Source organism: Macadamia integrifolia, chromosome 8 (genome assembly GCF_013358625.1).
Source record: "Macadamia integrifolia cultivar HAES 741 chromosome 8, SCU_Mint_v3, whole genome shotgun sequence".
Taxonomy (NCBI): domain Eukaryota; kingdom Viridiplantae; phylum Streptophyta; class Magnoliopsida; order Proteales; family Proteaceae; genus Macadamia; species Macadamia integrifolia.
The window spans coordinates 6,882,250-6,899,835 of record NC_056564.1 but is presented as its reverse complement, the minus strand read 5'-3'; the positions used below and the strand labels follow the sequence as shown (position 1 = coordinate 6,899,835).

Sequence of the window (17,586 nt, the reverse complement as noted above, 5' to 3'; positions counted from 1 at the left end):
TGTTTAACGGGACGTTTGCATTTCCGTTTTAATTAAACATTGTATTACAAGATTTTTTTTTTTCTTTCATCTCAAAATGTAATTATCTAATTAGTTTGGTTGTCAAGAAATGAATGGTTAAAAAAAAAAAAAGAATTTAAGATGAGAGATAGATACGTAAATCAATCATTGTATATTGATGACATTTTCCATCTTGATATAATGATTGGCTTATGTGTCTATCATTCTCTTTGATATTTTTTCCCCTCCTTCTTCTTTCTTTTATTCATATCTTGACAGATAGAAAGGAAAAAATTTAGTTCAACTAGCTTGTACCAAAACGCAGTAGTATCCAGTGAAGCCATGTGTGAAAGAGCATTTAAGTAAATAACAATGACAACTAGCTGTTTTGCTTTATCCGTTAGTTGATATTATATCGCAGTTTTACTTTTACCCCTTCGTTAGGGTAAAACAGAAAAAACCCAAATTAAAATCGAACACGTCTTATTCTTTTTATTTATTCTTCTTATTTTTATTCTTTTCGATCAGACACCCTCTCCCTTACCCTATAATTCCATATCGACTTGGCAGTGGATTGGGACTTGGGATGAAGAAAGGTGAAGGCTGGACGATGATAGGGGAGGGTGTGGTGGGGCTGAGCTATTTGGATTGTGGCAATGTTGAGCAAGGGAGGGAGTGTCAACATGGGAAGAACAAGAAATAGTAGAATAGGAGGAATTTTTTTTTTTTTTTTTTTTTTAACCGTAATGAAAGGTAAATCCAAGATATAATGTCAACTAGAGGATAAAGCAAAACATCCGCTTGTTGTTCATATTTACTTAAATAATAATTTTTTATTTCTATATGAATGGTACGTTAGTTTAGTCAAATTTTATCTATCAGGAGATGAATAAAAAAAATAAAAAAAAGAATTTGAGGAAAGAGAAATACACAAAGCAGTTATTGGCATCATAATGTGGGGGTGTCAGTTCCAAGCCCATACCGGTAACCTTGACTGAGCCTGACGTGTTTATAGTCGGACCTAGATCGGCCTGATTAATAAATGTGTCGGGCCTCAGCTCAGCCTATTTATAAATAAGTAGTACACGGTGCAAGGGGTAAGCTCAATGGGCCTCCCGATCTGCCCGGCCCTTTTACAAGCCTAACTCGGAGAGACATGTTTAGTCAGACCATTTATATAGGTATTTTGATTTTTTTTTTTTTGGATAGAATAGAGTATATATTGATATTTTTATCAATTGTTGACTGTAATTAAGTGTTGATATATTTTCAAAATTGTTGAAGATTTAACAAAATAAATTAAAGTATCTTAAATCTATGAAAAGTAAAGACTGTTTAAGGTTTTATTGATACATTATCATGTTTAAGGCTCGATTATAGTTCAATCAGGAGAAGCCAGATAAAAGCCCAGAACCCGACCGAGCCCAACATGACACTGATCGAGATTGACTCATTCCTTAAAAAGATAGGTCATGGTCCGAGGATATAGGCCCGCCAAGCCCGACTAAGCCCGACCGATTGACACCCCCGACTTAAGGTTGGAGGTAGTTTTTTATATATTTTTTAATCATTTATTAATTTATATATATTTAATATATGTATATATTTAAAGATAATAAAAATAACTTGATGTGAAAGTGTTCTCTACCGGAGCCTGAGGATAGCACTTTCATTTGACCGAGGCGCTAGTGCTAGCGCTAACGCAGGGGCAACTGCTCTCAACTAATGTAATTAAACCTGTAGCCATGTGGCGACGTGTAGCGTTGCTTTTGTTTTCCATTACATTTTTGTCCACTAGTTTTATTTTATAAAATCATTAGAGGTGGCCGGTTGTTAGATGAATATTATCATTCTTTTGTAAGCAGGATTAGATGAATAGCTTCTACGTGTTCTGGAAATGCCCCAAAAGACAAAAAGATTATCGATAATAGGGTATTATATATTTTTTTATACTCTTTAAATTTTAATTGTTCGATAAATTAATTATCCCTTATGAAAAAAAGAGAAGTCAAATGTGAATAATTTTTGGGAAAGGATTTCTATGCCTACACTTAAACATTTTTAATCATTTAAGAGAGAGAGGGATGAGTAGGATATGATGGTTCGAATGAAATCCAATGAATAATTAGAATTTTTTTTAGATTATACACCTAATTTTCTGGGATTGTAGTTCAATCGGTCAGAGCACCGCCCTGTCAAGGCGGAAGCTGCGGGTTTGAGCCTAATATCCTATGATTTAAAGAGACTTTTCTCATGAAATTTTTGGGAAAAGTAATGTGGTTGTTGTGTCAAACCCAAAAGGATTAAAATGATAATCATATCCTTATGAAATACAAATATCATGCATTGTTAGTTGATGCTCTTAGTCATCTTGCATACATAATCTTTGACCTTGTGTAATTTTTAATTAATGAAAAATGATTCTTGATAACATCATGTCAAGAGAATCTTTTACATCACACCAACAGTAGTATGGAAAATAGTATTATTTATATGAAAATAATAAAAAATAATATCAAATACTATTTTATTGATGTAGATGCACATTAGTACACGAAAGCATCTTCACCACATGGGGGTAGTACTATTTTTCTATATCCAATTGTGTTTGAATATTTCCTACACTAATAAGTAGCATTATTAAAAGAACGGATTTGATACATAAGATTTCATCATGTCCAAGATCAAGGGTGAAAAACAAAAATTACATAATTTTATCCCAAGAAATATCGAGAGGTTATTTGTGCCCACCAGGTCTCAATAGGGTAGCAGTCTTTTTTATTTATTTTTTTTAAATTATGAGTGGCATGCAGTAATAGTAAGCATTGACCGCGTAGAAAATTTGTTCCCTTTTTTTTTTTTTGGTAGAATTTTGACATTTTTTAGGCTCCTTCTAGAGGCAGGCCACACGTTTAATAGTGGTGCAGCCATGTCGACGTGAACAGTCTTACTTTTTTGACTTCTTTATGGTTTTTGCTTTCCTAGTCGCAAATTCTTTTTTCGTTAAAAGTCTCAGTCGCAATTGGCGTACTCCATAGTCAATCAAATCCCTCCTTCAATAATTATCGTTTCTCCCTCTCCTTATTTTTTTTCCTTTGAGAAGTTTATATAAGTGATACCGTAATAGACTGCGACACCAAGTGACAAGTCCTTCGTCCCTTCTACGAAACAAGAAAGAATTCAACTCGCACGCCTAGGCGAAGTCCGATGGAAGGAGGTGGTATTCTCACAGCCAAAAGGTAAATTAATCCCTGGTAAAACCTTTTCCTTCCTATTTGATTAGTGATTTGTGTTCTAATTTCTTATAACTTATGAAGGTTGGAAGGGAAGGTAGCGGTGATTACCGGCGGAGCCAGTGGGATTGGAGCGAGCACCGTAAGGTTGTTCGTTCAGCACGGAGCTAAGGTAGTCATAGCCGACGTGCAAGACGATCTGGGCAACTCTCTCTGTGAAGAAGTCGGCTCCACTGAGACCATCTTCGTCCATTGCGATGTGACCAACGACGACGACGTCCGTAACGCCGTCGACACGGCAGTCTCTAAGTATGGGAAGCTGGACATCATGTTCAACAACGCCGGGATCAGTGGCGACATCATCAAAAGATCAATCTTGGAGGCAGACAAAGAAGATTTCAAGAGGGTATTAGATGTGAACGTCTATGGTGGGTTCTTAGGAGCTAAACACGCAGCAAGGGTGATGATCCCATCCAAGAAGGGTACCATACTCTTTACTGCCAGTGTGGCTTCTTTGACTGCAGGGGAACCACCACATGCTTACGTGGCATCGAAGCATGCTGTGGTGGGGTTAACCAAGAACTTATGTGTGGAGTTGGGTGAGTTTGGGATCAGAGTGAACTGTATCTCTCCTTTCGGAGTTGTAACCCCATTGTTAAAGGGAGGGTTTGGGACGATGGAGGATAGCTTGATTGAAGGGATTATTGCTCAAGCTGGAAACTTGAAAGGGGTGATTATTAAGGGAGAGGATGTGGCTCAGGCTGCTCTGTACTTAGCTAGTGATGATGCTAAGTATGTGAGTGGTCTTAATCTTGTTGTGGATGGGGGTTATAGCACTACCAATCCATCTTTGTTACATCTCGTCTCCAATGGGTTGAACCTCTCTATGCCTCCTCAGTAAAGATTTGATCTTGTTTCAGTTCCTGAAGATTTGAATAAAGTATGCCCCAGTTGTTAATCCATGATAACAAGGCTTGCTTTTTACATGATCTGACTTGCTCTATTTTGTGATTCACTGAAAGAAAAAATCTTGAAATTTTTGCGTCTTACCATCTTACTATAATTATATAAGTCTTACCATTTGCTAAGTGATACAGTTAAAAAATAATTAACATAAAACCATATAGAATATTTTGGTTATCAAAATAAATTTTAAATAATAGTGATCGAGGACAACCACTCCACATGGAGTTTGCTGCATGTGACCCAACACATGTTCCATTTTCTGTCATTAAATGGATGACGAGGGGTATGTATGAAAGTAAAAGGGTTAGGTGTTGAATCCTCACATGTATGTTCCCAAAGTGACCATTGTCCATAAACACCCCATTCAAGGATCAATATCCCGTCCTCTTGTCTTGCTTGCTGATGCATCCCAAATCTCATTTTCCCGCATTGATGACAACACCCATACAATCTCTCATCCCTACGAGTGATCTATACATCATCCCCCCTCCCCCCTAAATTGCACGCTGGTGGCTGATGGTCTATTGTGCAAGCATGGGTGCTAGCCACAAAAAGAGCATGAACAGGGGCATCTAAGGGGCTGAACAGACAGTGAGGGCAAGGTGCAAGATAGAGGAATGGTTGCAAATACAAGGGAAGGTTGGGTCATGAAAGGGCGGGAAGGCTGGGGCAATGGAGATTGGATCTATAGCACGTACAATCACCTAATCGTACATGTGAGGATCCAACACTTGTCTCATTTCATACCATTAGAAGGGTGAATAGGGGTATATATGAAAGTAAAAAGGATAGGCGTTGGATCCACACATGTACGACAGGTGATTGTATGAACATCAGATCAACTCTTGGGGTAGGGTTAAAAACATCATGAGTCCAAATCGCAAAATTGCCGCCCATATCACCACCATGGCATTATATTTGGCACCATGGTGGCGAAAAGGCGTAGATTTGGTGTCAAATGAAGCAATGGTATGATCATAGCCCCCAGGACAAGCCCTCGTACAGCAAGTGGCACTTCCGTAGGACCAATGGGTGATAGTGGGTCATGCCAAGACTCGAACCCATAACCAGTCGACTCGATCAGTGATGGATTGTGGGAATTTTCACCACTAGGCTACCAACCCCATTGGTTGTACCAACATTCATTTGACACCATGGAGCACCCAAAAAAAAAAAAAAAAAAAAAAAAAAAAAAAAAAAAAAACCTGAATATTGGTACTCTCTTTGAGAATCGATTAATTGGATCACTATTAGTTATTATCGAAATCAATTATGTCAATTGAATCCACCCAATATTTTGTATCTATTTTATGGGAAGGTGCTGCTGTTGGAAGATAAGTCATATGAGAGGAGATCCGTTGCTTGTAAAATCACTTGATTGTACGAGTCAGCATTCAACACTTGTTCCACGACCTTCTACCATTACAAGGATAAAGAGAGGTATATTTGAAAACAAAAAGGACAAATGTTGGATGTTGACTCATACGACCAGGTGATCATATGAATAGTTGATCCATTTTCCAAGTCATATCGTATCGATGTTCCATATTGTACTGGTATTGATATCTATATCAATCAAGAGTGTCAGATAAAAGGTTGAAGTCGGATGAGAGAGAAGAATGGTATTAATTGGCTCCATTTTGTTTTTCCTCTTTTTTGTTTTGTTTTGTTTTGTTTTTTTTTTTGTTTTTTTGGTTTTTTTTTTTCTGTAATCGACCTATTTTGTTTAACAACAGACGTGCAGTGATGTACACAGTTTACTTTGCTTTTAATTACTTTTCCGGTTTGTTTTTGCTTTCTAGTACCAATTAGTGGATCTGAACTCCCGCCTTTCTTAGATGAACACTAGAGGTGTGAGTGGGTGGGTGTGTATAGAAGTAGGTAGCGATTGCTCCTATTAGCACCCATTAGAATTACAAGATTAAGAATTGGGAAGGATCTTTACATGTTTAACCCATTCAAATTCCAAAAAACTTCTACAACCATTAAATTTTAAATTGTATAAATAAGAATTGGAGAACATCAAGATCCACATTCATCTATGGTGGGTTCTTGGGGGCAAAGCATGCAGCCAGGGTGATGATCCAGTCCAAGAAGGGTACCATACTCTTCACTTCCAGTGCAGCTTCTGTTGTGGTTCCAAGCCAGGTATCGAATGCTTATGTTGCATCGAAGCACGCCGTGGTGGGGTTAACCAAGAACTTATGTGGAGTTGGGTCAGTTTGGGATCAGAGTGAACTTTATCTCTCCCTTCTGAGTTATAACCCCAATGATGAGGAGTGGATTTGGGACGATAGGAGGATACCATGATTAAAAGGTTTCTGTCACAGGCTGCAAACTTGAAAGGGGTGGATATAATTAAGGCAGAGGATGTGGCCCAGGCTGCTCTATACTTAGCTAGTGATGACTCTTAAGTATGTAATAAGTGGTCTCAATCTTGTTGTGGATGGGGGTTTCAGCACAGCCAATCCATCTTTCTTACATGCTGTGGCCACTGCGTTGAACCAGCTGCAGCAGGCCCCCATGCCTCCTCAGTAAAGATTTGATCTTGTTTTAGTTCCTGAAGATTTGAATAAAGAATACCTTAGTTGGCAAACATCGTTAGGCATGTTTTCAGATCCAAAATGTTGATCTTTTTTCAGTGCTCGAGGAGAGACGATCTGTGGAGATGTTTGGAGTTAATAATGGGATTTGAGTTCCCGGTCTCGATGTGTTACATATGCTAGCGCCACTCGAGTCTGGATCAGGTACTCGTACGAGAATCATTTTGGTACTGTGTTTGATCTACACTTGGACTCCACTTAATCTCTCCTCTTTTAATTGGTTTTTATTGTCAGTGGGGTCTAAGCAAGGGTTTAGTTCTTGGTATCAGTATCGGTCTCTGTTGATAAGGATCAGGATCGGAGAGTATCGGTCGATACATTGTCCCTTTTTTACCCCTTAAACGATATGGGTGACCGATCCAGATCAGTCAAGGATTAGGAATCGATCTCAGCCAACACGATACCGATACTTAAAACCATGAGTCCAAGTATGGATCAAATACCATACGAGAATCATTTTCGTACGACGATCTGATCCACACTAGTGTCACTCTATGTCTATTTGCCACCCTATGTATATTTCTTTTCCTCTACTAAGACAAAAATATATCATTTTATAGGAAGCCAAAGAGATAGAAATAGTAAGATGTTAGTGTATGCTATGCAGCCTAGAATTGTTCCTTCTCCCATAAATTATAGTTTCACATCAATTAGGTTTTGAATTGCACCCTCGAACATAATATGCGAAATTGATCTTTAAGTTCTCCTATGTTATTAATGGAAATTTTTTTGCTGTTGTCCGAGTTGCAGCCAAGTTGCTGCAGCCCTATGGTAAGAATCAAATGAATGGAATTCTAAGAACAGGTTTGAAAATATCCACCTAAGGTGAATTTTTTCACTTCTACCCTTGAGATTCTATTCCCGTGGCTGGTACCAGAGGTTGCAGCCCAGGCAACAGCCAAGTTTTGTTCGTTATTAGCATGACGCCTTGTAGCCAAAAAAGGACATACAGATTTCCACAATAATCCATATTGCCTTTCGGCTCTTACTTTTTTATCCCATCCTTACTTGTTCAAAGTGTTTTCTTACTGATTAGGACAATACCGATATATTATAATTTCATATGGATCCAATGCCCATACCGTCTCTCTCTCTCCAATTCTAATATGATACACTGTCGATATTGATTAGGAATCGACAGCTTTAATATTGAAAATAATTCTATTACCAGTATAGATACAGTATTAGCCCATAAAAAAATCGAAAAAGAGGATCGGTATTTTTGGCCCTGATAGCCCGAAACCGTCCTGACCCACCCTAAACCCAAACCATGGCTAACCCAGTTATGAAGATCAACTTGGCCCAGCCTGATCGGGTTGGGCCTAGGTTGAGATCTAAGTCCGGCTCGATTTTAACCTTGATTTATTATTGTGTTTAGTAATAGTGTTCCACTTTCTCTAAGCCTACATCATATGTTATACAAACTGCATATTCTTACCCATTGGGCTAAGACGACCAAATGGTCAAACTATTTCTCTCATTTTCTTTACATAGGTTGTCTTTGTATCTCTTGCCATTTTTTTATATGAACTTTAGATACAGTAACAATCATGAAGTATGGCCGAGTTGTTAGTCAATGATCACTTGGCATGTTTTAATGTAGGGGTCCATATCCAAATTGTTGATGGTTGACACAAGGCCTGCTTTTTACATGACCTGACTTGCTCCATTTTGTGATTTACCTAAAAAAAAATCTTGAAATCTTTTGCGTCTTACCATCTTATGATTATTAAGTCTTACTATTGGCTAAGGTGATGCAAATTAAAAAAGAATCAACTTGTCATTAAAAGGGTGAAGAGGGGGTATACATGGAAGCAAGAAGAATATGTGTTGAATCCTCACATGTACTTTCAAGTGAACTCCGTGTAACGGATTCAAATTCCACCCCTGGTCTTCCAAGGTCACCATTCTCCCTAAACACAATGTACAAGGGCCAATATCCCGTTCTCTTACTCCTATTTGTAGATGCATCCTAAATCTCATTTTCCCGGATTCACTTGAACACCCCTACCCCACCCCCCCAAAAAAAAAAAAAAAAATTTGCACGCAAGTGGTTGATGGCCTACAAGCATGGGTGCTAGTCATAGAAAGAGTATGAAAGTGGGCAACTGAGGGGCTGAACAAATAGTGAGGGCAAGGAGAAAGAGAGAGGGGATGGTTGCAAATACAGGGAATTGGGCCGTGGGGAGTGGGAAGACTGGTTAGGGTAGGGAGAGATTGGATCCATACATATACGACCAGGTGATCGTATGAATATCTCGAATCAATTCTCGAGGCAGGGGTAAAAACATCATGAATCCAAATCGCAAATATGTCGCCCATATCACCACCATGGCATCATAACACCAAATCTACGCCATATCGCCACAGATCGAGCTCCTCTGCTGCGTCCTTTCTTGGCGGAGCCTGCCTATGATTCTAACATATGGCCGATGCCACATGTATGGTGGATAATACAAGATGAGAGGAAACAGTCTAAATTGTGGTTGATCAAATTGACCGGACCGGGTCGACCAAAACGGTAAAAAAAACCTAAATCCTTCATCTCTTCTTCTTCTTCTTCTCCCCCTTTCCTGCTTCTGATCATACGAAAGCAAGCCCTCTCCCTCTGTGTCCTCTCTTTTGCTAGGTGGAAGCAAACCCGCACAAGGTAAGAGATGAGTTTGCAAGTACATTGGGAATGTAATTTTTTTTTGTTTTGCATTGGATTTGTTCATGAATGGTCTTTGTAAATCGTTAATGTTTTGGATTTGAAAACTCGTTTTATGTTCTTAATTCATCTACTATCTTAAAGTTTTATCTTCTGGGATCGAAGCAATTGGGTTGTTAGTGGTGGTGGAAGTAATAAAGAATGTAGGTGATTTGCATTGCTTTAACATCACTTTAAAATGGGGGTCTTTGAATTTGATAAATGATGATGCTTGGCTTGGTTATTGATGGGCAGTGGCTGAACCCAACCATAATAGTATTAACTATCAAAGGTGGGTAGAAGTTGGGTAGGAGCCATTAATATCCTCATTTATTTGTTGAGATCATAATGTGCAATGGGTACGGTTCTCTGCTTCTTGAGATCGGAAGGGGAGGTGTATCACTATCATCTGTAACGTCTGTGAATTATGAACTCCTTGAGATCATAATGTGCTTGCTTTCGTACGACCAGAAGAGGGAAAGAGGAGGAAGAAGAAGAAGAGGTGAAGGATTCAGGTCTTTTCTACCGTTTTGGTCGATCTGGCCTGGTCGAGTTTTCAAAACTAAAATTTAGACTGTTTCCACTGATCTTGTATTATCCACCATACACGTGACGTCGGCCACGTGTCAAAATCATAGGCAGCCTCCACCAGGCTCCGCCAAGAAAGGACGCAATAGAGGAGCTTCATATCGCCACCATGGTGTCAAACGGTACTCTGTTTGAGGATCGATTAATTGGACCACTATTAGTTAGTATCGAAATCAATTATGTCGGTTGATTACTTCGATAACCGTATTGATAAAGAGTGTTTAGATAAAAGGTTGAAGTCGAACTAGAAAATAATGTTTGATCCACACATGGACTCCACTAAAAATAAAAGTCAATTAAAAGAGGAGAGAGATTAAGTGGAGTCCAAGTGTGTATCAAACATTGTACAAAAATGATTCTCGTATGAGTACTTGATCCGGACTCAGAAATAGCTGGCGATTGCCCTACTAGCATCCAATAGAATTATGAATTGCAGAAGATCTTATGCAATTTTCTCCGTGCATTTTCAAAATCCAATGGCTGTGTATAAGTTTTAGCCCTTTCGAATTCTAAAAATCTTCTATAATAATTGGATTTTAAATTGTATAACTAAGAATCAGTGAACATCAAGATCCACAATTCATCCATTTTTTTTCTTAGAGGCTATGTTTGGTTGTAAGGGGAATTAAAAGGGAGGGAAATGAAATTTTCATAATTAAAAAAGAAATATATGTAATCATCACCCATGTGACTCTAACATTAACTTCAACTCATTTTATATTTAGTTATAAAATTTCACTTTAATTTGCATCCAAAACCTTTTGCTATAATATGTAAAATATATCATTATTAAATATAATTAAAAAAAATTAAGTAATGTGTACAGTCATATGGATAATGATTATAAATATTTTGCACGAAAATTTTCATTCCCTTCCCTTTAAAATCACATTGCAATCAAACGGAGCCGGAAAGAATTCATCTTATAGAAACTAGCGAAGAAGAACGATGGAAGGAGGTGTTCTCAGTCTCACTGCCAAAAGGTATATCCCTGGATTACAAGACATCAGAATCCAAACCAGGTGAAAATTCCTTAAAATTGATTAGTGATTTAATTTGTTATTTCTGAATTTGAAGGTTAGAAGGGAAGGTGGCAGTGATAACCGGCGGAGCCAGTGGGATTGGAGAGAGCACGGCAAGGTTGTTCGTTCATCATGGAGCTAAGGTCATTATAGCCGATGTCCAAGATGATCTGGGCAACTCCCTTTGTCAACAACTGGGCTCCAATGAGACCATAACCTTCGTCCATTGCGATGTGACCAACGACAACGACGTCCGTAATGCCATCGACATGGCTGTCTCTAAGTATGGGAAGCTCGACATCATGTTCAACAACGCCGGCATCTCTGGCATCATCGGCGGATCACTATTGGAGGACGGTAGCGAAGATTTCAAGAGGGTATTGGATGTGAACGTCTATGGTGGATTCTTGGGAGCCAAGCACGCAGCGAGGGTGATGATCCCATCCAAGAAGGGTACCATACTATTCACTTCCAGTGCAGCTTCTGTCATAGTTCCAGGCCAAGCATCGAGTGCTTATGTAGCATCGAAGCACGCGGTGGTGGGGTTAACCAAGAACTTATGTGTGGAGTTGGGTCAGTTTGGGATCAGAGTGAACTGTATCTCTCCTTACGGAGTTGTAACCCCATTGTTAAAGGGAGGGTTTGGGATGATGGAGGATAGCTTGATTGAAGGGATTCTGTCACTGGCTTCAAACTTGAAAGGTGTGGATATTAAAGTAGAGGATATAGCCCAGGCTGCTCTGTTCTTGGCTAGTGATGACTCTTAAGTATATAAGTGGTCTCAATCTTGTTGTGGATGGGGGTTTCAGCACTACCAATCCATCTTTCTTACATGCTGTGGCCACTGCGTTGAACCAGCAGCAGCCCCCTATGCCTCCTCAGTAAAGATTTGATCTTGTTTTAGTTCCTGAAGATTTGAATAAACAATGCCTTAGTTGGCAAACATCGCTACGCAAGTTTTCAGATCTAAAGTGTTCTTTTTTCAGTGCTTGAGAAGAGACAATCTGTGGAGATGTTTGGAGTTAATAATGGGATTTGAGTTCCCGGTCTCGCTGTGTTACCTATGGTAGAGGGAAAAAAATCGTCTGTAATTCCGATCTCGTACAATTCCGTGCAATACCACCTTTAGACGGTGACACATGTATTGATACCAATACAATGGTCTAGATCTGATTTAAATTCCTCTTCACTGATTTAATGTTTTATTAGTTATATCAGATTTGGACCATTGTATTGGTATCAATACACATGTCATCGCCTGAAGGTGGTATTGTACGAAATTGTATAAGATCGGAATTGCAGACGATTTCAACCCTAGGTAGCGCCACTTTATGTCTATTTGCCACCTTATGTCTATTTCTCTTCCCCTACTAATAAAACATAATATGCAAAATTGATCTTTTAAGTTCTGGTATGTTATTAACATGACGCTCGCAGCCCAAAAACGGACATGCAGATTTCCACTATAATATGTATTGAATAATCCATATTGCCTTTTAGCTCTTACTTCTCTTTCTCATCCTTGTTTGTTCAAATTCTTTTCCTACTGATTAGGACAATACCGATATAATATAATTTCATATGGATCCAATGCCCATACCAGCTCTCTCTCTCTCTCCAATTCTGATATGATACATTGTCGACATTGATTCGGATCTACAGCTTTAATATTGGAAATAATTCTATTACCAGTATAGATACGGCATTAGCCTATAAAAAAATCTAAATAGAGGATCGTTATTTTTTGCCTTGATAACCCGAACCCGTCCTGACCCACTCTAAACCCAAACTCTGGCTAACTCGGTTATGAAGGTCAACCTGGGCTAGCCCGATCCAACTCTTGTCAAGGTTGGGTTGGGCCTAGGTTGAGATCTAAACCCGGCTCGGCATGGCCCAGTCACTGTTAGTTAAAACGTGTTCCCCTTTTTTTGCCGTTTAAAACGCGTTTTTCCGTATGCTATTATACAATCCGGCAAAAAACGGAAATAGCAAAACGGCCGTTTTAAACGCGTATCCGTTTTTTAAGGGTAAAATAGGAATTTTATTAAAAAAAATTAATTTATTTATATAAAAAAAAAAAAACCTATTAGTAAAAGTGAAGAGTGAAGACAATATGGTACTTGATTTTTTGTTTTTAACTTCCATACTATTTATAGGAAAAAAAATCTCATCTTCTTATAGCCCATTGAGTAAGGAGAAGCTAAAGCTAGCAACATCTCATTTTCTTGTAGTCTATTAGGCTATTTTATCTTGGGACTCCTAGAGTTTTTGGAATATTAGATGCATGTATACAAGTAATAATCTCTCAAATTGCATGAGTATACTACCTTGTTTTGGTTTCGTTTTTTTGAAAACTACATGTTTAATACTCGTACCGTTCGTTTTCGTCCGTTTGTTGTTCCCTGTTTTTTTGACCGTACCGTTCATCGTTTTTATCTGTTTAAAACCCGTACTGTACGTTTTTTTTTTTTTCCGTTCCCGTTTTAACTAACAGTGGGCCCTATTCGATTTTAACTATGATCTATTATTGTGTTTAGTAATAGTGTTCCACTTTCCCTAGACCCACATCATGTGTTACACAAGCTGTCTGAATGATTTTAACCCACATCATGTATTACACAAACCACATCTTACCTATTGAGTTAAGACGACCAAATGTTCAAACTATTTCCCCATTTTCTTTGTATCTCCTATCATATATTGATATGAAGTTTAGATACAGTAATAATCATGAAGAACTGGGCCAAAATTTTGACATTTCCAGATTCTAAGAGAAGCAGTGATGCCAGGCGATTAAAAGGTCTATCTTACAACCAAATTCAGAACATTGATTGCTGCAAATTATGGATTAAGGGAGGAAAAAGGTTGGCCATAGTCTTAATAACTCCCATCCCCTTTGGTAAGTATAGGTTTAGCATTTGTGACCCTTCGTAGGGAAAAAAAATATATATAGAACCAACCAGGGTCAACCCAGCTCAACCGTAAGCCCTATAGGGTTGGGCCTGTGTGAACCTGGAAAGGTTGAGTTGGTCTTGGATTGAGTTTTGGAGATCTAGAGTGGTCTTGTTTCACCCCTAGTCGGTATCATCTCTAGCCGAATCATCATATCGATATGGCATCATATCAGCAAATCGTTGTCATGACACCATATCTTCAGTAATAAGACCAAAAATATAATTACATAATAATTTTTGTTTCCAAATTGATTTTTTTTTCCTTGTCTTAACTTCCAAACATAGCCTAAGGTTGAAAAAAGAAGAAATGAGTGGGAAAGAGAGAAACGAAGAAGGATCCGGTCACAGATCTGCTGCTTGTACGATCACCTGATCGTAAGAGTCAGGGACCAACACTTGTCTTTTTTTTCTCAGATATACCCCTCTTTATCGTTGTAATAGTAAAAAATGGAAGAGAAAGAATTCATTGCTCATATGATCACCTGATCGTACGAGTCAACGACTAACATCTATCTCACTTTCTACTATTACAAAGATAAAGAAAGGTATATCAAAAAAAAAAAAAAAAGATAGGTGTTAGTCCTTAACTTGTACGACCAGGTGATCTTACGATTCTCTGCCTTCTTTGGGTTTCTTTAAATCACCACGCGTCATATTAATTGAGTTCGAAAACCCATGAACCTTTTTTTTAATGATAAAAAAAAATTGATTTGGAAGAGTGGGTTACGCCGGCATCAGAGGTGGAGGCGGGGTTTCAGGGTACGGAGGTGAGGGTTGAATAGAATATTTAACCTCACATATATGGAGCTGATCCGGACTCCTGGGGAAGGAAAGGAAGTAATTCATCTTTCTTAAGAAGCAGGTATCCAGCTTGGAAGCTGAAACAAAAAATTAATTAAGCTTAGAGAAGATGGAAGGAGGTGCTATCACAACCAAAAGGCAGATCCTATCTCCCCACTCCCACTTGAATAGAATACTCTTCCTAATTTGAGTCCTAATTAGTTCCATCTCATTTAGTGATATAGCTTTTTCGGTGTTGCAGGTTAGAAGGGAAGGTAGCGGTGATCACCGGCGGAGCCAGTGGTATCGGAGCGAGCACCGCAAGGTTGTTCGTCCAGCACGGCGCGAAGGTCATCATCGCCGACATCCAAGACGAGCTGGGTCACTCTCTTTGTCAAGAACTGGGCTCCGACCACACCATCACCTTCGTCCACTGCGACATAAGTAACGAAGACGACGTCCGGAATGCCGTGGACACGGCCGTCTCTAAGTACGGTAAGCTGGACATAATGTACAACAACGCGGGCATCGGCGGCAAATTTGGTGGATCGATCTTGGAGGCTGACAACGAAGATTTCAAGAGAGTGTGGGATGTGAACGTGTTTGGTGGGTTCTTAGGGGCCAAGCACGCAGCAAGGGTGATGATCCCAGCCAAGAAGGGCTCCATACTCTTCACTTCTAGTGTTGCTTCGGTGGTGTCTGGGGAGACAACTCATGCTTATGCCACATCAAAGCATGCATTGGTGGGGTTGATGAAGAACCTGTGCGTGGAGATGGGACGGTTTGGGATCAGAGTGAACTGCATCTCTCCTTACGGGGTCGTGACACCGATGCTTAGGGAGGGACTTATTGGAACGCTGGACGACGGCGTGATAGAAGGATTGGTGGCTAAAGCTGCTAACTTGAAGGGTGTGGTGTTGAAGGCTGAGGATGTGGCCCAGGCCGCTCTCTACTTGGCCGGCGATGAGTCGAGGTACGTGAGTGGACTCAATCTTGTTCTTGATGGGGGTTACAGTACCACCAATCCAGCATTCCTACATGCCGTGGGAACGGCGTCGAACCTCCCTATGCCTGAGTAGACCCCACCAATAATTGGAAAAAAATTCTCTGTTTTTCTCATCCATGTTTTTCCTTATTTTGCTACTTGCAGAACACGACACGTGGATAATTTTAAGACCAACGCACCGGATGTAATAATCCTCACCCAATCTTGACCGTTGATCTTAAAATTGTCCACGTTTTGCAAAATTAGTTTGTATGTCGTTTTAGTCTAGATCGATTATCCCAATAGAATCAACTTTTTAATAATCGATTAAATTATGAGTTTAAGATTTTTTTTTTTTAATTAATGGATTGAGTTTGGGTGGATAAGATTTTTTTTATCCTAAGGGGTGGCAAGGTAATTTGACGTGTTCCTATATCTAGAGCATCATCCACACGAACAGCCAAGTAGGGTATTTAATTATATTCTTCTGCAATAATTTTTTAAATTTTAAAAAAATAATTAATATAATAATCTACTGTGAGAGGGTGTGTGATACACCTCAGGTTCATTTATAGAGCCTTTTCCTAAAAAATATATAAGGAACATTAAAATGCCTGCCATCATTTTTCTTTTTTTTATTGAATGATCAGAAATAATATATTAAAAATGGGGGAAAGGACAGGGGGAACAAAAATAACATATGGGCAATACTCAAATGATTATTAAAAAAAAATAAAAATTTAAAGGCCTTCCCTCACCTTTGACATTGCAATCAAGAGGGAAATCCCAAGCATCGACAAAGAATTAGGCCCCGTTTGTTTTGATGTAAATTTTTACATGTAAAATTGTACATGTAAATTTTGACATGTTGTGTTTGTTTTCAAGATGTAAAATGTAGAGTAAAAGATATTCTGAAAAGTGTAATGCTTTAAAAAGCAAAACATCGGACTCCTAATGTCCACAAATTTATTGAACTTTGCTTTCTCTTGAACCCACAATCAAGGAACTACAGGTGGTGGACAAAGAAGAAAATAAGAAAAAAGAAGATTAAGAAATGAAGAAATCATGTTAAAGGTATAGATCTAACTCCAATGGCTTTCTATGTACAGCCAATGAACTTCCAAGTTCAAATATTCATTTTCAATTGTTGCAAAACTAGTACAGATCCCAGCTTTCCCCATTTCATGGCATAGATGTGGAAGTGGAGAGATAGAGAGAGTAAGATGAAGAAATAGTGGGAGGAGCCCCAATATTTGGATGCTAAGACGGTGTTGATGTGGAGAGCTTCGATGATCAGAAGCCACAATTTTATGAGTGCTTTATTCCGTTGCAGACTTACGCTTTTAGAATTGATCTCCCAATGAAATCATCGGATTTTCAATAAAATTCTATCCACCTAATGGACTTGTAGGACAAAGATGCTAACGGTGCCAAGTTTTTGGGTTTACATGTAATAAACGGATCTTTAGGGGGAGGATGTAATATAGGCAAACGCCAGGGGAGGTTGATGTAAATCACCCAATGATTTTTTAAAATACAAAAAATTAATATAATAATTCACAATGAGAGGGTGTGTAGTGCACCTTATCCTCGTAGAGCCTTTTTCCTAAAAAATATTTAAGAAACATTACCATGTTTTTTTTGTATTGAATGATAAAAAAATAATATATTAAAAACATGGGAAAGGGGAAGGGGGTAAAAAAACATATAAGCTATGTTTGGTAGCCAAGAGAAGGAAAAAAAAAAAAAGAAAAAAAAAGATAATG

At 38.7% G+C, this 17,586-nt stretch overlaps 2 protein-coding genes and 1 pseudogene across 2 annotated transcripts; all 3 read left to right on the top strand.

Moving 5' to 3' along the window:
- Positions 1 to 3,102: 3,102 nt before the first annotated feature.
- LOC122086389 (secoisolariciresinol dehydrogenase-like) lies at positions 3,103 to 4,282 on the top strand. Its single transcript, XM_042655171.1, has 2 exons — positions 3,103 to 3,239; positions 3,318 to 4,282. Exons 1-2 carry the CDS (start codon positions 3,208 to 3,210, stop codon positions 4,132 to 4,134), a joined length of 849 nt encoding a protein of 282 aa, XP_042511105.1. The 5' UTR covers positions 3,103 to 3,207; the 3' UTR covers positions 4,135 to 4,282.
- A 6,668-nt stretch (positions 4,283 to 10,950) lies between these two features.
- LOC122086338 lies at positions 10,951 to 12,057 on the top strand (annotated as a pseudogene).
- A 2,751-nt stretch (positions 12,058 to 14,808) lies between these two features.
- On the top strand, positions 14,809 to 16,217 carry LOC122087685 (secoisolariciresinol dehydrogenase-like). Its single transcript, XM_042656888.1, has 2 exons — positions 14,809 to 14,994; positions 15,098 to 16,217. Exons 1-2 carry the CDS (start codon positions 14,966 to 14,968, stop codon positions 15,912 to 15,914), a joined length of 846 nt encoding a protein of 281 aa, XP_042512822.1. The 5' UTR covers positions 14,809 to 14,965; the 3' UTR covers positions 15,915 to 16,217.
- Positions 16,218 to 17,586: the final 1,369 nt, after the last annotated feature.